At 38.5% G+C, this 20,318-nt stretch overlaps 1 protein-coding gene across 4 annotated transcripts in view; it reads right to left on the reverse strand.

Annotated features, from left to right (window-relative positions):
• Positions 1-20,318, reverse strand: part of phactr2 (phosphatase and actin regulator 2) — a 53,028-nt gene that overhangs the window by 24,638 nt on the left and 8,072 nt on the right. The window contains exon 1 of one of the 4 annotated variants that reach the window (XM_023274685.3): positions 19,231-19,327. The exons of 2 other annotated variants lie outside the window; for them this stretch is intronic. In XM_023274685.3, coding sequence (XP_023130453.1) covers positions 19,231-19,243 — 13 coding nt within the window. In that variant the 5' untranslated portion in view covers positions 19,244-19,327. Of the gene's footprint in view, positions 1-7,066; positions 7,296-19,230; positions 19,328-20,318 lie in introns of those variants that run through there. One more of the 4 variants, XM_023274683.3, reaches the window with a different exon arrangement.

Raw genomic sequence — 20,318 nt, forward strand, 5'->3', positions numbered from 1 at the left:
ATATTCAGGATGTGCCGTTTATGGTGTACTGAGAAATCTGGTGATTCATCTCCATGTAAAGATGACAAATATGAGCATCTTGGTTACTGTGTGCTGTTTGTGCAAGAGTCTGCGATGTTTCCAACACAAACTGGGAATGTAATCTGACATTCCTGTAATTGCTAACCTAACTATAAATTAATCTGACTGTGACTTTTGTAAAATTAGGCCATTTGGCTTTTGGTGGGTTTAAACACTGTCAAATGCCAACATCTCATTGCAAGTTTGGCTTATCGGCCTTATTGCCAGCAGTGGGAAACAAAAGCAATGGCAAATATTAATCATTTCCTCCACTTGGACTGGTGTCGGGTTGTCATTGTCACCACTTAGAACAAGACAGCAGTGGATGAAGAGAACCCAAGTGAAAATTCCATATCAGTTTGGTATTCATAGTCCAACAGCATGAACTCAGGTACCAATAAGAGAAACCCACCTAAACTGGCTGGCATATTCAGTTCCTTCATTATTGAGAGATAAAGTTCAATTTCTTTGTGAAAAACTTTTGCCGTCACTTTTGTTTGTTTCCTTTACATCACTTGGCTGAAGCCAGGCCTGTGAAAATCAGGCTAAGATGTATACTTGCAGCAGTATACTGTATTATTGTTTTCTGAGTGCTCCCACTAGCATAATTGGGTTTCTAAAAAACAGCGCAAGGCAGCATGTGCACATGTGCAACATAAAAACAGGATATTTAAAGTCCATGTAAATGCAGTTGTACTGAAATACGTGTTTTTATGGCATACTTAAAGCAAGAGTTACACTGCATAAAGTAGAATTATAATGACAGATGTCTCATTAGCCAAAACTGTAGAAAGGGGCTCCAACAGTAAAAAGCAATACGACCAGAGGATGTAATTACAGAAGTACTTTCCTTTTCATTAAATTACGCATTGTAAAAATCACAGGATTATTGCTCCCTACTGGATTTTGCTCACCTCATGACCGCGACTGCTCAAGGATATAGCGAAAAACAACATATGCAACAAAGCAATTAAGAGCACAAAAACCAAGAGTGAAGACATGGAAAAGCGCAGCAATGTTTGCCCTCCCTAGACACCAATTTAGTTCTCTCTCTGACATACACACACACAGTCACACATAAACATCCAAACACGCAGACACACACACACACACACTCATTTCCTGTTCCTGTGTTGATATCAAATCACAACAATAGGTGCATTTCAACAGCTGCTTTGTGCCTCTAATGATGGGAAAATCAGTAACAGCGATTATCATCACCATTAGGCCAACTATCAAACCTCTACTGGGAACCAAACGGGACAATGGATGGACTTATTATTCGCAGAACAGAGAAAAGAAAAGAAAGAGTAGAGGAGAGAAGTAAGGCTTATTGTTCAGTTTAGAGAAGGGGGAACAGAAAACAAGACCAGAGAGAGATCTGCTTTTTCTGTTTAAACTAATTCCTTCATTGGTGTGACAAACCGTTTAACTCAAACCAGGCAAAAGACTTTAAACTTCATTTTATTAGATACAAAATTATCATAAACGTCTAGTTGAAGAAAAACGGAAGATTTGACACTCATATGTGTTGTGTAGCAATTCAGGAAATCTACAGCCTACATTCCTATGACACATGCAGGACACACAGAGCAACATCAGCTTTTCTGATTCAATAAATCTGGGGACAACCAATTCACCATCCCCTGCTGCCATTCTACAGTGTTTGATACAACAGTATTTATTTTTCTTTTTTCTAAATGGAAAATCCAGTAATTGTGCCCACTAGACCAGTGGTTCTCAATGTGAAAGCCTTAGGGATAGACCTGGAAATGATAATTTCCATATTTTATACATATACAGGAGGTCCTCGGCTTACGACGTCCTCGACCTACGGCGTTTCGTCTTTGCGTTGGAACTCGTTGGGGGGAACTAGTTGGTGAGCGGACAAATACATCGTCATGTGGCGTAAGTCAGACTCTTCTGACGCTTCGAAGAAAAAGAAAGCCATCTCCATGGAAGTGAAATTAGATATAATAAAATGCTCAAGTTGTAAAAACAGTGCAACATATTCTGTTATCTTCTTGTAAAATGACTCATACATGCATGAAAGTCATTGGTATTCATGACATTTCCCAAGAACTGAATGGTATCGTGATGCACGTAACGGCTTTGTTTACATTTTTGCTGGAGTTCTGACTTAAGGTGAAAATTCACTTACGTTGATCCGTAGGAACCTCTGACATAAGTCAAGGACCCCCTGTACTCTCTGAACATTTCATCACATTCAAAAATAATGTAAAATTTACTGCTGCTACATTTATATGACATTTACATAAAAACTAAAATAGAAGCAACAAGCACACTGGATTAAATCAAGAGTAACAGACTAAAAGAAAACAGCAACCTGCACCTTTCCAGTTGATATCGCCAACATATTCATACATATCCAGGACAGAGCAAGTTAGCAATGACCACCTGATAAGTAAGTCATATCTACTTTAAAGACAAATTAAAGAAATCTGCTGCACTCTTCCACTCTGGAGGTCTCTATACTTTACGACCAGGCTGTGTCTGTTATTAAAAACATTTCTTTGAAAACTGTGAAGAATGACAGTTTCAGCAAACAGTCTGTCTAATATTACTTTGATTAAAACAGTTGTAGCATTTGTTACACTTAATTTGTGTTGTTTTACATTTGGCAGACTTGCAGGCTCATTATTAGAATGTGTAATTCGTTATAATTTACAGTTTTGATAAGGAAGTAAAAAAACGCCATTTGGTGATAAGGGTTGAGGACTTCATTTACTTTAAAAATCTTACAATCATCTCTTGTTCATAGAGCCCAATGCTGTTTGTGTAGGCCATACATTTGTGGAGGGGTTTCTGACTGAATTTAAGGATGTTTTTGCATGTGAAAATTGAAAAAAAAAAAAGCCTGGGGCATAAGGGGTTAGCCAATTAGCAATCCTAGTCTTATCAAATGTACAGAGGAGTGAGTTCAATCTTTATCTATTCATGTGGAAAATCCACACAGCAACAGAGCCGTAGGGGTTATGACCACTAAAGCACTTTTTACCAAAGTAGAGTGAGTAAAATGCTGTGCTTGTCATTATCACTTTTTCCCAGCTGTCCAAACACAGGTGTGAGAAAAACACTACTCCCCTCAACTTTTACATTCAACTTTTACAATCGCTGACCAACGGCTTACTAATGGAGAAATTAATACTACTGGTGTCTGAGAATCATGTTTCTACCAGGTGACATTCCTGGTTAGGGTATTACAAATAATGCTTGGAGGAACATTTTGTTCATCATGGGTCTAATCAGGTCAGCAACAATCAGCAAGGGCGACCAGCTGATCAGAATTTGCAACAATACTTTCACAGATATTCCATTTTATATCAAATGAAAGTGCTCACAGGGGCTCCCGGCTGGGCATTTTCAGCTGGCAAAAAAAACAAAACAACATACACACAGAGACACATAGCATTAAACGGCAGATTTGTTTTGTGACTGAACATTTATTGTGTTGCTACATAGAGGTGTAGCAGCTTTAATGTTGTTGGAAACCAGTGTTTAAACTCCTCTGAAACAAATTAGACTGTCATCCAAAGAACCAAGAGGAGCCGTAGTAATAATGACGGGAACCAAAGTGGAAGGCATGTGACGTAGACTCACACAGGGAGGAGCTGATGCTGATATTTTAGGTCACATATAGCAAACAGGAATTCCACCCTAGATCATCCTGGCTTGACTTAACAGTATGCACACCCGCTGGAGGTTTTAAAGCATCACAGAAGAACTTTGCCATGGTGCCCTTTCACTAGTTAAACCCCCACAATGCTCTCTGTTTGCTAACAAGACATTGTTTTGCATTATCTGTGAAAATGCGATCAGTTAGGACACGGTGTCGGCAGACAGTAAATATTAAATTATAGGATCAGTGGGAAAAAACTTGACTGACGCATCCCTACTTCTGAAATTAACTGTCAGCAATGAGAGAAGTGACAACATGAACCTCTATCAGCAAACAGACAGTCAAAGAATACAATACAAACCATGAGAAACTATGAAAACTATAAAGTACGCCTACTAAAAAATAGATATACTGTAAATTCTAAGATATCATTGATGGGGTGACAAGAAAAGATGAAATGAGGGTAAATCAGGCTAAGTCAGGGCTTCAGTTATGCTAAAGCAAATCTGACTCATTTAAGACAGATGTAATGAATTACAGCATTTAAATTACAACAATATGGCTCAAATCCACCTCAGCTGAACTCACGGATTGTGTTACACATTACAACTGCTGACTCGACTCCACAATTCCACAATGAATTTCACACTTAGGCATTTTATTTCTGAAACAGATGACTTGCAATGTCATGCTGGATGGGTGAGTCAGGATTTAGCAGCTGTGGAAATGGGTGGAATAATTAGAAACACAACTTGAGACACTACAGTCATCTGTATGAAGCAATCCCACACTGGATGCATTCAGGGCTACAATTACATTGCCAAGACACACAAGGCATTGATGTTTATGATATGAGTATGTATGATGCTAGCATATGTAAAACAAAATCTGTATTTTAGTATTCAAAACGTTAGGATTTCAGTCCCCAAGCTGTAGTTTTTGCTACATGGCATGGTATGGCATATGTGTGGTAAAACATTATTGCGTAAAAGCAGTGTACTGGGACAAAGACAGCCAGTTTTTTTCAGACGTTACAGCAGGAACATGTGTTGAAGAGGAGGGGAAAGGGAGAGGCTTCCTTCCTTCACTGCAAGTCACCCGGGAGGGAAGACGCAAACGTCATGAACAGAGGAAGAGGGATGGAGGGGAGAAAGAGGCAAAAAGAGACAAAAGAGAGCGAAGAGGAAAATCTGAGAAAAGAGGAGGCTGCAGAAAAGTGGGGCTGAAGAAAATGTGGGAAAGAAAAAGGCAGGAACAGGGGAAGGAAATATGAAGAATGCAAGGCAAAAAGAGGTGTTGGACGGGAGCGGAGGGAGGGGCGACGCTGGGCATTAGCAGCAGTTTCAACACTTGGGTCATTTCTTCCAACTCTTTTGCCAGTGAAGGCCGGAGATGCACAGCACAGCTTAACTCATGATACTCGCGACCATGCGGCTCAAACTAGGACTCACTTACCAAAAGGAAATCAAACCGGAAACTGCAGCTCACTTGTGTGTTAGTGTACACTCATAACTTCTGCAGGGAGGCCCAGAGCATATCAGTTTTATGTTAATGATCTTTCAATAAGACCCTGACAGAAATACTTCCCCTCCTGCTCTTAGTACTGTAGATTCAGCATTTAAAGCACACCACAACATCATTATATAACTCATAATGCAATCATGCAGAGCATATAGATCATCATTATGGCCTCAGGTTCCTATGCATTTTGACTTAAGTGCGCTACAAAACAATATGCGACTTACTTTAAATGCTGACAGCGTCATAAAAAAAGCCCAGTTTTGTTTTCATCCTGAGTCATGTGTCCCTTCCTGTACCTCGCTGCCTCAAAGAGTTCCCATAAACATGTGAATGAATGTGAACCGTTTACTTTTATGGCTTATGGTCAGCCCAATGACTACAGATGACATTAAAAAATATATTGTGACTTCAAAAAATGTTAAGATTTGATGTTTTTCTTTGTTGTATATGACAGGGGGAGTAAACTTGGGATTAGTCACAAAACAATACGAGTGAAGATCTTATCCTGAGACGACAGCAGACAAACAAATCTGACAGTTTCTGGCTAAAATGATTAACCAGTTGATTTAAATAAATAGTCAACAGTGTAATCGATGACGAGGACGAATCTGGCATGACAATGAAATCACAATGAGAGGGACAACATCCTTAAACAGTATTCATTTTTGACAGTTTGGTCAATATTTGTGCAATACTTCTGTCACTGAAATAGGAAATGCTCTTTTAAGATGCACTTTATAGATTTTTTTGCACAAGGTTACTTTTTTGATCTTGAATACAATCTTTTTAATAACCACAAGGGTGAAAATTAAAAAGATTGTATTCAACATTTAAAAAGCACCCTTTAATTTAATTTGTTGAGGGCCTGGTTGAAGAGTCACATATATCAACACTATTTTTTCTGTTTTTGACTGCGTACACAGTTATAAAGTTTGTTATGATGATTGTCAGTGAAGTTATCGATTGTCAACAAAGGCGGGTTTCTCTCTTTTTTCTCCGTTTATGTATTTTCACATCCCAAAACTGCATTATTGTCACCTTTTTCTGACACTTTATGAGCCAAATGATGGAAGAAATGAAATAAGTGCTAAATCTTTCAAGTGATTGTCCTAATAAACAAATAAAGTGTCATGGGCTTTGGGAAAATGAATAACAGAATAATCAACAATGACAATAATCACTAGTTTAGCAGCTCTTTGTGTGGCTAAAACAAGAATCTTGAGTTATAACTGAAGGATTTTCCTATAAATCCTTGACAAACTTGACCAGACCCACTTGTTGATTTAAGACATGATTTTGTGCTGCTTAATAAGTTCCTGATTGTGTATTAAATGTATATGCACCGAGGTTTCTCTGAGCCCACATAGTCCTCCAGTGGATCTGTGGTCTCCTGTAAGAAAAACTGTTAAAACAACAACTAATCTTCTCCCCCTGAGCTCATCTGGACTCGTGTCAAACTGGCTGCTAAATACATAAAGTCTTCAACAATGCAGCCTTATAAACAGCACTTTGGTTATACAACACTGTGGGGCTGCTCTAACAGTCGCTGTTTGACTACTTTTACAACAGCTGAGTAGCACAGCCAGCGATAAATTTAGCCGCACACACACACGCACGGACACACACGCGCGCACGGTGAGTATAATGATGCTGGAATTAATTTAACGCAGTTAGCTAACGTCCTATTAGCATAAAGCACTTAGCTTAGCGCTTTGTTAGTGAGTCGAAGTTGTCCGACTGAAAGGAGAGAAAATGACTTCCTGAATAAAGATAGCGGATTGTGTGAGAGAGAGACGCACACAAGAGGAAGGCAGACTGTATACACACATGTACAAACACACTCACCGCTCGTAGGCTGAGACACGGCAGACACGGCGGTCTGACCCATATTCTGCTCCCGGCACCGGGCCGGACCGGCGGCCCCCCCTCAACCCGTTACCACGGCCGTCTATCCCCGCATAAACCCCGTCCGCGGCCGGCGAGTCGGTTCATTTCAACACGCGCACGGAGAGAAAAGTTTCGCACCGTGATGGCTGAGTCGCTGGAAAGTTGGTTCACTCACTGACTGGGTCTCTACTACGTCGTAACTTCCCTCCCACCGCCTCCTGCTGCTCCTCCTGTGAGCCGCTCGAAAATGCCTCTCATTCCTCCAGGCAGATTAGAGGCGCTGTTGGGGTCAAAGGGTGAAGGGTCTGACACCTCCAGCCTCCAGTTTACACACGCAAAGACATCTAAATTAACTTTTTTGGTCAATGAAACACAGACATTTTTAATATATTTTCCTGTTTTTTATTACTTTCATTTCTCAGGGGTAATATTTAATTCCCCCCCCCCCCCCCAGGCGCTGTTGGCCTCAAAGGGTGAAGGGTCTGACACCTCAAGCCTCCAGTTTACACATGCAAAGATAACTAGACATTTTTTGTCAATTAAACAGACATTTTTTTATATATTTTCGTAAGTTTTCTACATTTTTTTTTTTTTTTTTACAATTACTTTCATTTCTCAGGGGTAATATTTCTGTTAATTTTCTTTCCAGGGGCTGCTGGGTCAAAGGGTGAAGGGTCTGACACCTCCTGCCTCCAGTTTACACATGGAAAGACAATTAAATGACGGAATTTAGCTGTAGAATTTAAAATAAATACATAAAAGTTAATATTTTTTAATCTCCTTCAAAAAACATGTAAAATTTTACTTACAGTGTTGTGTCTTTATAGCGAGAATCATTCCACTTCCTCACTTCCTCATCTCCCAACTACATACAAATCTATAAACATTAACCCCCTTTACTACATAATACAATACTGTAAAGAAATAAAGAATAATAAAACACAGACCTGATGACTCCATCTTAAGCATAAAATGTCCTGATACCACTTTTTTACAGACTCTGTCTGGTAAATTATTGTCAAGATGAGACATCATATATTCAGATATAAAAAGATAAAAACAGGGACTTACATAATAGACAGAATGTCTTTATCATTGAGAAAATTAAAAGTGAAAGTAAAAAACTACAGCTGAAAACAAACAGGTTTCTTGAAAGATGGTGACTAATACTACAGGTGATGCTAAAGTTTATTATCTCTGTTTCTCTTTTGATCTTGATTTAATTTGCTGTATTCCACATATTATCATTATCCGCTTTTATGCTTAAGCCACAAAGTATATTTGTACAATGCTGCTGCCACCATGATTTTACTTCATACATGGTACAAGGATTGCGGTTCTGAAGTGTGCTGTCTGTGCTATAACTAGTATGCAAAGTAGCTTTACCACAGAGAAATCACTTACTTTTATAAGTGTTAAGAACATCCAGGAAGTGAGCAACTGTAGAAAGTGTTTATGCATCTCCTCCATGTTATGTGCCCTTAGTCTAGAAAATCCAATAAAAATTAGGTAAAAAAGACAAGTTAAAGAATAAAAATCATGTCAACATGTCAATGTCTTTAAATAACTGTAGAATGAAAATACAGCAACATAATTCAAATACTTATGTGAACCACTGAAACAAAATTATGCATTTTCGTCCATTTTTCTTCATCTATCTTTTTTAAAAAAATTCAAACAGCTTTCAAAACAATTTTGACAATGGCTACTCACATATGTTTTGATATATTCAGCATCAGTCCAGTTCATGATCTCTTGTTTGTTGTTTGTTTGTCTCTCCTATCTTTTTCTTTCTGCTCTTCACCCTCACCCTGGCTGATAGAGGCAGATGCCTACCCTCCCTAAGCCTGGTTCTGCTGGAGGTTTCTTCTTCTTAAAAGTACAAATGAGGAAATAAAAATAAATAAATAAAAAGAAAGAAAGACAAAAGAAAGGAGAAAATAAAGGAAGAAAGCTCGCTCATACACCGTAAAATGTTATGAATGAATTTAGTCAAATCAACTATCTTTTCTGGTCTGTTTATTTGAATTATATGAGTTTAGGTAATTTTTTTCTAATCCAATTTAAAATGTCTATTTTTTTCTACTTTTTTTAATCTGAACCAGTTTAAATTAAAATATTGAGTTAAAAGAAAGAACAACTAATAGTTAACTCACTAAATTAAGTTAATAAGAAACAAAACTAGCATACACAGACTTTCCAGGATGCAATGTTGGTGAGTTATAACTCCCCATTTTAGTTTTTTTTAAGTTTGAGAAGACAGATATGGTGGAAACTGGCTACGTATCTCTGTCCAATGAAATTATGGTTGTTTCTTATTACTGTAATTGGGCACAGCTTCACAAACTGTCTTAGTGTTTTTGTCAGAAATGAAGATTTAGAAAACATGAAAGGAAAACTATATGCCTGTAACCTTTCCATCTTTACTCTGTCTTTTTGCTGTCACTATTTTTATAAAATGTAGTCTACTTTAAAGAATCAAGCCATTCATTGAAGGATGGATTTTCAGTGCTCATATAGTATTTGAGATGTAATCTGAGCACTGAAATAATTCCAATGTATACAGTTTTACATTCTACATTATTCAGCCCTTTAAAGTCGCTTTGATAAGCACTCTAATGCATCCATCAATATTATAAAAAATAGGCCACTTTGCGGAATGAGCAGTGTTACTTTTGCTCATTTTAAATATAATTTGACATTAATATCTTTGTACTTTTACCTAAAACAGAGCATTGATACATTTACTTAAGTCAAAAAGAAATCTGAGCATTTCTTCCACTACTGAGCCTTATTTTGATCATATCCAGTTTTTCTCTTTTACATTTCAGTGGGAAACACTGTTCACTTTACTCCACCGCATTTATTTGCCTGTTACAGTACTTTACAGATTACATAATGCTAAAAAAAAACACATGATGAGCTCATAAAACACATCAGGATTAAAATCAGCAGATCGCTGACATTTATCTTGTGACTGACTGTAAGACTTTAAATGATCGTAGAATATGTTTAATAATAAAAAGAGATTTTTATAGCTGGCCTTAGTATGTTTTTTCTTTTTCTTTCTTTTTTTTTTTTAACCCATTCATTATCTCACAGGAACTTACGTTTTTCAGGGGAACTTTATGAGGGCCTGACGCCTAGTTTGGAAACCACAAATGTTTTACCACAAAACAACTACTTCTACTTTTATGTAATTTTAAGTATAATTTTCATTTTGACTTAAAAAGGATTTTAAATGTGGGACTTATTTGTAAACGACAGTATTTTTTCTTTGTCTTAGTATTAAAGCAGTCACATTCTTCACTAGTAGTAAAGGATGCAGCTGCTTCTTCCACAACTGTAAATGAATTTGTCATAGCTTTTAGTACGTACAAATAAGCTTGTGTATGTGCTGACTAAAGACTGTACAATCTGTGGTGCAAACCTCCACATGGATATCACAGAGACCCAGAAATAGACCTCACAGATAATAACAGTGGGATGGTGGCTGTGATGGGGCATAAAGTAGTACTAAAACAATTCAGGTCAGTTAGAGCCACAGTTATGGATTAATCTGAAATTTCTCTCCTCAGTTAATGATTTGGTCTTAAAATTCCAGTATTAAGCTCAATGTGAGGCCAACAAATTGTTTGTTTCGATATGACAGCTATTCGGAGACCAAGATTTTTAGTTTTCTTATCACAGAAACCCAATTAAAAGCAGTTAAAATTTTACTGTTTGTGTCAAAAAGAAGTGACAGTGACAATCAGTTATAAAATATGATATGTAATATCTGGTGGTAGACATGATTTACAAATTCCAAGGTCCTCCTCAGCCACAAGTTTAGTCTCTGGCTCTAAATGTTAGTTTATAGACATTCCGCCAAGACAATAATACACTTTTGGAGTAAAAACAAAACATTTAACGATATCTGTGGGACAGGCTCGGGAATGGATAATATATTTAGCTTACAGTCTGTAATAAATAAATGAGTTCAGTGTCTGGACAGTGTCTGTGGCTCCAGAGGAGGGTCAGGACTATGAGCTCTGCCCTGGAGGCATTTTATTATGAAAAAAAGGAGATGACAGTGAACTCCGAAGCCAGCCGTGAGAGGGGTTAGAGCAGAAAATCAGTCAAGTGTGGTCAGCATGGCCATTAAGTGTGGACACAGAAGTAATAAGAGTTCACACCACTGCTCACTAAACCAAACCAAACCTCAGACTCTCAACACAGCAGGCAACTAGTGTGTGTTTGACGGCGAGCTTTAGCCGTCATCACTGTCCAAAGGGTGTCAGTTGAGACTTTGCAGAGCATGACTTGACAGAAATGACCCATTAGTACACACACACACGCACACACACACACACACGCAGCGTAACACGAGCAAACTTGGCTGATGGGGAAATGAAATGACTCTCCATTAAGGCCAAGCCTGCCACCTAGTGTTAACTACACATGTCAAGTAAACTCAGCTTAACTAGGAGACTGGAGATTTATCATGAAGTAAAACTTCTTCATAGCCGATATAAAGCTTTTATTTCCGCTCCTCTATGTCAGTTCTGTGGGCCCTCATCTACCTTTTCTCCCCTAAGTCATTAAAGAGTAAGAAGACATAAATAGTCTCAAAAATAGAGCACACTGCTGTAGAAGCAAGCCATAAACATTAAACAAAACAAATTTATCATGTTCTGACAGGAAAAATGGGGCAAACAAAGGGAAGCAGTATATTTGGATCCTGCAGCAGCAACGCAGACTGAACTTATTAAAATGTTTACAAAGCCTTAGCCACCGCCTCTTAATAGTAACCTGACTTGACTGTAGGCAGTCAATAATATCACATAATTAGCATGGCAGAGGCATGTTTTCAGTGTCGTTTGTAAGTTTGTTTGTTTGTTTGTGTCTGTCCGCAGGATTATGCAAAAACTTCCAAGTCAAATTTCATGCAGTTGAGTGCAGAGATGGAGCGTGACAAAGGAAGAACCTGTTAAATTTTGATGCATTGGCAGAGGACTGTGCCCTGAGAGAGCACTTCTAGTTGTACACGAGCCCTTTGACTGTGGCTGATTTGAACCTTGTTGTTCTATCTTGGCTCTTAAGATGGCATGATGTCACTAAACTTAAAGGTCCCATATGGTGAAAGTCCATTTTTATTGTCTTTTGTGGGTGCTATAAAATATAAATGTATGTGGTGTAAAGTGAAAGTGCACATTTGCTGCACTTTAATATAGCCAAATTTTAAAAAAAAAAGATTCTAATTTATATTTTTTCTGTTTCGCTTGTCAGACAACAGAAAAAGTATAAAACAGTGACTGAAACACAGCTGATTGAGACTACATGTTTACCAGCAGTCACCTTACAGCCATGTCCAAGCAGCTGCTCTGCACCACTAAAATACTGATTTTGTAAACACACACCCTGACCCTAGAGGTTGGATCCTAACAGTCAGCTACCATGTGGTCAAGTGTTTTGCGCTGTCAATCACAGATGCAGAGAGAGTCTTCTTCCTGAAGTGGGTGTGAACAGCTGCAACTCAGCTGCATTTAAAGCCACAGACACTGAAACAGCTCCTTGAGAATAGAACTAAAACATTATATAGTAAATTTAACCATCTTTTTGGTATTTTGAGCTGAAAATTGAAAAGATACATACCAGGAGCATCTGAAACTCCTTCATTAATTTGCTAAACAGGGGCACACATATGAGACCTCTGACCACATTTGAGCCACCAGTTTTGACAGAGCCTTTTCTAAACCTCCAAATTCAGTTTTGTTGTTCGTATACAATAATGGCATTCAGTACACATTCAACTTAGGAGCTGCCAAGACAACCACAGCCTTACGGGACTGTCATTAGTTAATAAGATCGAAGTGGATAATTGAACAGGAAGGAAGTCAGTGAAGAGGTGGGAGTAAAAGGACAGAACAGGAGAATGGAAGTACTTAGAGAGGTTAGCAGAGAAATATGACTGTGTTAGCATTGACTGGAAGGTAATATCATTTACTCTACAAATCAGCGATGCATACTGAATTTATTGGAGGCTGCATGTGTTAAAGGATGGAGGAAAATGTTACTGCGATCCACAAACTACTGACTCAGCATGGATGCTTAGTTACAAGGGGATTCCACAGTATAACTGGATTGCAATTCCTTCAAACTTCATGCCCTCAGCTTCTATCTCGGGTGTGTAAAATCCACCAGAACCAGAGATATGTGCTAATGTTTAAAAATCCAAAAGAGCTTTATTGATAATATGATCCAACCTTACGTGCACTTGACCCAAACAGACCCTCCAAAAAAATTAAGATTACCAAAGTCCACGTCTATCCGTTTAATGTATGCTTTTATGCATTTTATTACATTTTATGTTCATTTCAGCACGTGTTCTGTGTTCCACTGACTGCAGGACGTGTTTACTCCTGGTGCTGTTGAAGCTAAATCATTTTTCCTTACTTTACGCTTCATTCTCCATCTGCCTTAAAGAACACAATTTTCTCCTGTAATGTGATCACATATACACTCAGGTATTACACATATTGAACCACACACCCGAAACCCCACTTGACCCAGCCCGAGCACAAACATGGCATCATGGTGACACAGTTACAGTATTTTTTTCTCAATAAATCTCACCTCAGAGCCCCAGTAGACACATTATATTTGCTGACAGACCGTTGCTGTTGCCACCTTTAGTTCTTTAGCTTGTTGTGGGGTGTCTTTGCTTTTTCAGTTTGAGATCAGGTTCCTGACATGGCCAGCTGAGAATATTTTTCTCTGAGAAGCTCTTCGGTTGCTTTGACCTTGAAGTTGCCGAAATGTGTTTTGATGAATTTGGCTGAAACTGACCACAGACAATCCTTCTATATACCTTTGCATTTGCCCTGTTGCTTCTGTAAGCAGTGAAATCGTCAGTGTACCAGCTCCATTGCCTCAATCATAACACAAGCACCACCGATAAGATGCTATGAGGCTGATTTTAGATTCATCAGTCCATAGTTCTACTTTTTTACCAAATGACAACTGGACAAGTTGGCAGTCACCTTTGTTTTAGCACTTGGATATACTATGACCTGGATGATTGAGAATCTTCACAGATAACTCTACCATCAACCTCATTATTGCCAAGGAATCATATTTGAGAAATCTTGACTTGCTGTGCAGCCAAAAAGTTGTTTTTCTGCACCATGCAAATGATTTCCTGATTGGCTACCACAGCTTCAAACCTTTCCTGCTGTTCTAAACCTTTGTGACAATTACTGATCAAACATAAGGCAAAAGCTCCCTCCGGACTTTGCTTAGATCAATTTTATGCTTTTACTGTAAATCTGTGCAAAACGGGGATCTTTGGGAAACTATTCAAAGTCAAGAAGACGTCACTTTTGAGAATTTGTATGCCAGCGTAACATGGTTCTGGAAATGGGGCCCGTTTGTCCTGACAGAATGTAACAGAGATCAACTGAGAGAGCATGACCTTTCCATTGACCAGAACAGCAAAATGAGAGGCAGGAGAGGTGAGGGAGGAGAGGGGCCAGAAGGAAGGAAGAGAGTCATCAAATATTAAGTAGTAGCCTCAGCAGAACATGGATAATAATTGTTTAAGTGCTACTTTTCAGAGCCTTTCTGCCTTCCCCTTGATTTATTTATTAAACTCAGCTTCTTCCCAGGCACAGTCTCATAGTGTTGTCATAGTCAAGCATGATTTTGTACTTTGATGATTGTGAGACGGTGATCGTCTAAACAAATAAAGGAAAAACTTTCAAAGCTGACTACCTCTTACATGTGTATGACCCATGGATGCTCTGTGTTGTGGACCATCTAACCTTTTCAAAAGTGAGTTATGGGTCAGCTCTGTACCAGAGATCATGAATCAGATGGCAATCTGTCATAACAGTCCAGGGTGACTCAGTAAGGAACAAGTTCTGTTATAGAAGCTGAGCCAAGAGGAACTGTAGCTAAACTGTGTCCATACACAACCAATGCAATCTCATCATATTTGTGTAGAGCTACACTGGTTCAAGCAAGGGTCTCTCAAATGCATATGGGGCAATGTATAATTGTGGGACTTTTTCTAACATAGTTGACAGGTATAATAATTGACATTTTTGCTGTTTTCAGGTCTAAAATCAACATGGCCACCTGCAACCAAACACCACATGGCATTTTTATAGAAAGATTCTTCTAAATATTATATATACAGATATTGTAGTAAACCTGTTGACATGCCATAAATCCACACTTGACTCACACACTACTTTATATTAAATAAGTCAGAAAGCCTTGGAGTCTGGCCAGTCTTTTCTTCAGGAGGAAATGACATCATGTGGAGCAGGTCATGTGATCTGGAATTAACACACTTCCTTGAGAGGTGTTTTTGTAATGGGGAACTTAGTGGAAAGGGATTTCTGGGACACAGATACAATTTGTTATTTTTCATATAAAATTTGATATATTGCCAAAAAAGAAATATATGTCATGATTATCTCAACTTAGTAAAAAGAACACAATCGAAACAATTTCTGAATAACCTAATTTTATTACTGTTTAGCTAATTAGAAGCTGGTTGTTATTAAATTTGGATGGTTATTTAGTTGACATTTTAGTGATATCCAGTCATTTTTTAATAATAAGTGATTGTTTCCATAATAAATAATTATGAAATTTGTAAAGACATGATCATAATGAACAAAAAAACTTTTTAAACTTTCAATAAAAATGTATGCAAGATATATCCCATGAACTTCAAAAGTCCCTCAATTTTATATTGACTAAAATGATTATCAAAATCTGCAGTGTATTGTATGTCATTATTAAGGTTAATAATGTCCTGTAAAATTCACTCACCATAATGTGTGCATACATAAGGGTTCCCTATCAACGGCACATTTTTGATTAAATAGTAGCAGCAGTCCTGAAAATGTATTATCTCAATCAGCTTCTCAGTGCAAATTTAGTTCTAATTTTAGCAAATCTCCTGAAAATCTACAAAAAAGAAGACAAATTCATATGCAAACTCATCCATTGGTGTTATCAAAATTAGGGGTTGTGCACAAATTTTCCCGGCGAGTATCATTAAAGCATTGCACAAGTTGACAGCATAATAAGATTGTCATGTTATTGCTGATTACAAAGGTGCCAGTCAAACCTTGAACAAAGGCCAGCTGCTCTCAAATACACACTAACAAAAATAGTGCAAAAGAATTGGTGGAAGCATCTTTTGCTTCAAGCATAATTTGAGGAAAGTTACAGTCTCCTCTTTGCTTCTCACAGATCTGATGTTTTCGCCTGCTGCTATCCTCTATCGTCTTGAGTGGACATTTACATGTCATGCTTCATCTGTGCTGCAGTTTATATTTATAAAATCTGTTTCCATAGAACTTTGATGCATTTTGCTTCTATCAGTAAACCAACTCAAAAGGGATGTTATATGTTTTTGAGGTTTTCAGGGTCCAAACCTCCCTCTATTTTCGTTATTAGGTCTGGCTTTCATGGTGTTTTTGTATTGTAGCCACCAAATATAAGTCACTGGCTGACATTTACGGTGCACCGGTGCCGCCATGAAATTGCTTTGAGAATAAATTGCAATTCTAGTGGCTTCGGCTGCAAATCATAATCTAATATTGGAAAATTTGGTCCTGCACATGATCCAACTTTTAGTACTCGATCTTAGAAACACAGGTTCTCTTTTCTCACAACCTATGACTGCTTTAAAGAGCATTTTTACCTGATAATATCAACTGTAGAGTCTTATAATGTAACAATACAGTAGTGGTTCCTGTCATTTCTCTTCCTATTCCCATCCACCAGCCAGCTTGTCTGAAACCTGATCTCCTGTTTGTTGTATTCTGTTTGGCACAACCCATAAGCTGCCATCACTGCTAAAATGTTGCCCGTATAAATCAATAGTTGACATCCTGCCAGACAGGCAGCCAGAGAGCTTGAGAGAAAGGGAGCTTGAGAGAGACAGAGATGGGGACAACAGGAGCTGCAAGGGAGACTGAAACTGTACTGCAGGTTCTTTTAAAAATAAGGAAAGAAAAACAATCGCAGCAGCAGGAAAATGTAACAGTAACGACGCGTAAAGGAAACAGAAGGCATGACAGTGTTGTAGAAATGTGTGATATGAGTCCGTAAGAGGACACCACATGGGAGGAGGGAGCAAAACGCAGCCTGGATTTATTTTACACCTTCATATTATAGCTATATAAAGTCATATCCGCACAGATTTACTATATTAATTCTGAAAACAGCTGTCAGTCATGTTTGCTCAGACGTGTTTTGCGGCTGGACAGGACATTAAAACTCTTTTGGAGGCCCAGTATGGTTTGCAGACTGGTTGATGATGGTTGCTTTGGCCACTATCCAGGCAGCTTTTACTGACACTGTGTGGGTCTAAAGGTCTCAGTCGAGGTTTTAATCTGACACATTAATTACAGGTTTGCAGATACCAAGTCCCATAAAACAGACAGTGTGAGCAGATAATTTTGATTTAACAGCCGGGATAAAAGAAGAGGCCACTACTTAATCTCTTCTTGACTTTGAGACAAGTGATTCAGGGAGTAATTAGAGCAACCTGAGGATAGTTCTCTTTCTAGTTCTGTGTGTTAAATTAAATGATATTAATGTGTGAAACAAACACAGCAGCAGCATCCGTGGTTAAACTGAAGCAAGGAGTGGCTTCCTTTAAGACTTTAGTGGAAAAAGGGTGATGTGCTGTTAATAAATTTGAGGAGTTTCATTTGTAAAGAGTCTTCATATGGTGCAGTAGTAAATAGTTTTGTCATAAGTGCAAATCTTCATACTCAGGCACCCCTTATCTAAGCGCACACTGACGCAAAGTTGACACATATACTTTACATTCAACAACAAGCAGACGAAATACAGACAGTATTCTGACCAACCACAACGTCTTCTGCAAGCGCACTCGTGTCACACGTGCATATGCATGCGTGCACACTCACAGATGCTGCTTTGCCTTGCAAAACGCTGTTGAACAAATTCACAACAGCGCTGATTTCTCGTGTGTTCATTCAATCCTCAGACCACACTTTTGTCAACATGCAACGAAAACACACAAAAAGGATCAGGTAAAGGTGGATTTATTGCTGTGATGTGCAATAACAGGGTCTAAAGATCATCTCTGCCATAAATTTCAGCCGTTCTTCATTGATGCATGGCAGCAGGGGCTTCGTCTATTAGGCACCGTGACATGTTATGACAACCTCTGCAAACAGTAATTAAACTATATTATATAACATGGGCCTGATATAGCCCGCCTGCCCCCTCCGGCTCAGTGTGACACCGACTGATGCACCGACGTACTGTTGTCATTTACTCTAATGTACCCAACATGTTAGAGAATAACAAAGTTAAACCCATTAGATTAAGTTTTGTCTTAGTCATATGAGAAACCCTAATGCAATAATGCAACTGTAGGCAAACTTACAACACCGATAATTCCTTTTGTAAGTCAAGCACACAATTATGATTGCTTCATAAGTGCTGCCAAAGAATGTTTTAATACAAGTGTCATCAGCAAATCTGAGCCTCGCAGCAGAAGCCTGGTTAAGTGAGGGCATGGCAAACCTTAATGTCATTAAGTGTTCCACTTGCAGCATTAGCATCTTATCAATATTGCACGCAAGAGTTACTTCTGTCTCTTAAGTAGTGGTCCTTGTTTTTGATACATGCTATGCATTTGTTTTAGATTATGAAACATGTAGAAAAACCTGCTCCAGATGGATGACAGCTATTCAACCACACTTCTCTCTGCAAACAATTGGTCAAACAGTCATGGTGCTGAACAATCAAAGGCACAAATACTGCACATTTAAATGCATTATGAACCCCTCTTTTAATTTGTAAAGTGACTCCTCCTTAACAAACAAATCTTCAGACCAGCCAATGTGCTCAGGCTCAGGATTTACAGTCTGACATGCAGAGCTACCGCTGGCTAACAGGTGACAGCCGCAGCTAAGGACATGAGCATTTGCAAGAAAGAAAGAAAGAAAGAAGTGATGGAAAGAATCTGTTTCTGTGCCAAACATGGCTTCTGTTCCATTAACACAGACACACAAAGTCAGTGGACACATGCACAGTTAGAAAGGAGGAAGTACTTGTTATTATATAAGGAGGTAACTCACCGTCATGTTCCATGACTTGACCCAGGGAATATTATCAGCAATGTGAGCTGATCCTTGCCTCTTCCCGACACACAACCTCTCTGCCTCCCTCCCTCCCCCCAATAACTCCCCCTCCTCCCTTTCTCACTGTCTCCCTTCCTTTTCTATTCTCTCTCTCTCTCTCTCTCCCTCTCTGTCTATGTATCTCCCCTCCTTCATCACTCCTCCCTTCCTCCCTCCACCCCCCCCCCCCAGTCTGTCTCCACTGTCTGCTGCTCCCTGGCCCCTCCCTCCCCTCCCATCCTCACCCTCCTCCCTCCTGCATCACTTCGCTCCAATGAAGAAGCATTAAAAGTTAATGTTTGTTTCCATCTCAGGTCCTCGTTCTCCCTCCCAACCTGCGTCTCGTCCTAACGTTCATCTCCATCCCGCTGCCTGTCAAGTTTTTTCCTGCTTCTTCTGCCAACCGAGTCTGGCTCCGGTCTCATCCATTATGTTTTCTAAAAACTCTCCCCCCATGTGCCGAGGTCCCACAGTGACGTAGAAAATAAGAAGAGGAGGGGAGAGGAGAGGAGATTCACCGTCATGGATGAACGTAGAGAAAGAGAAGGAGAATAACAGGGAACTGTATCCACTAACAGGAGGTGTGTCATATTGTTATTGTTCTTTATTTATGTTTTTAGGCAGGTGTAAACAGACCTAACAGCAATATAATGGGAGACATCTTGATTATAAGTAAGGTTCTATCAGGAACAATAAAAGCAATTTTCAGCTCTTCAGTTCATTTAATTTTCAACAGACATTTATTCTGATTATCAATTCATGTAATTATATTATTTAACATTTTAGTAGGGAATAAAAATTTCTGAATAACAATGAGATCAATGCAGGAAACTGTCCCCTTTGCTAGACTGATATTTCTTTAAGAATTTCTCATTAACAATAACAATAACAATAATAATAATAATAATAATAATAATAATAATAATAATAATAATAATAATAATAATAATAATAATAATAATAATAATAATAATAATAATAACAATAAATAATAAAACTAATGATGAAAATGATCAAAAATAAAATGAGTAATGGGATTTTCCTTA

Source organism: Amphiprion ocellaris, chromosome 16, assembly GCF_022539595.1.
Source record: "Amphiprion ocellaris isolate individual 3 ecotype Okinawa chromosome 16, ASM2253959v1, whole genome shotgun sequence".
Classification (NCBI taxonomy): domain Eukaryota; kingdom Metazoa; phylum Chordata; class Actinopteri; family Pomacentridae; genus Amphiprion; species Amphiprion ocellaris.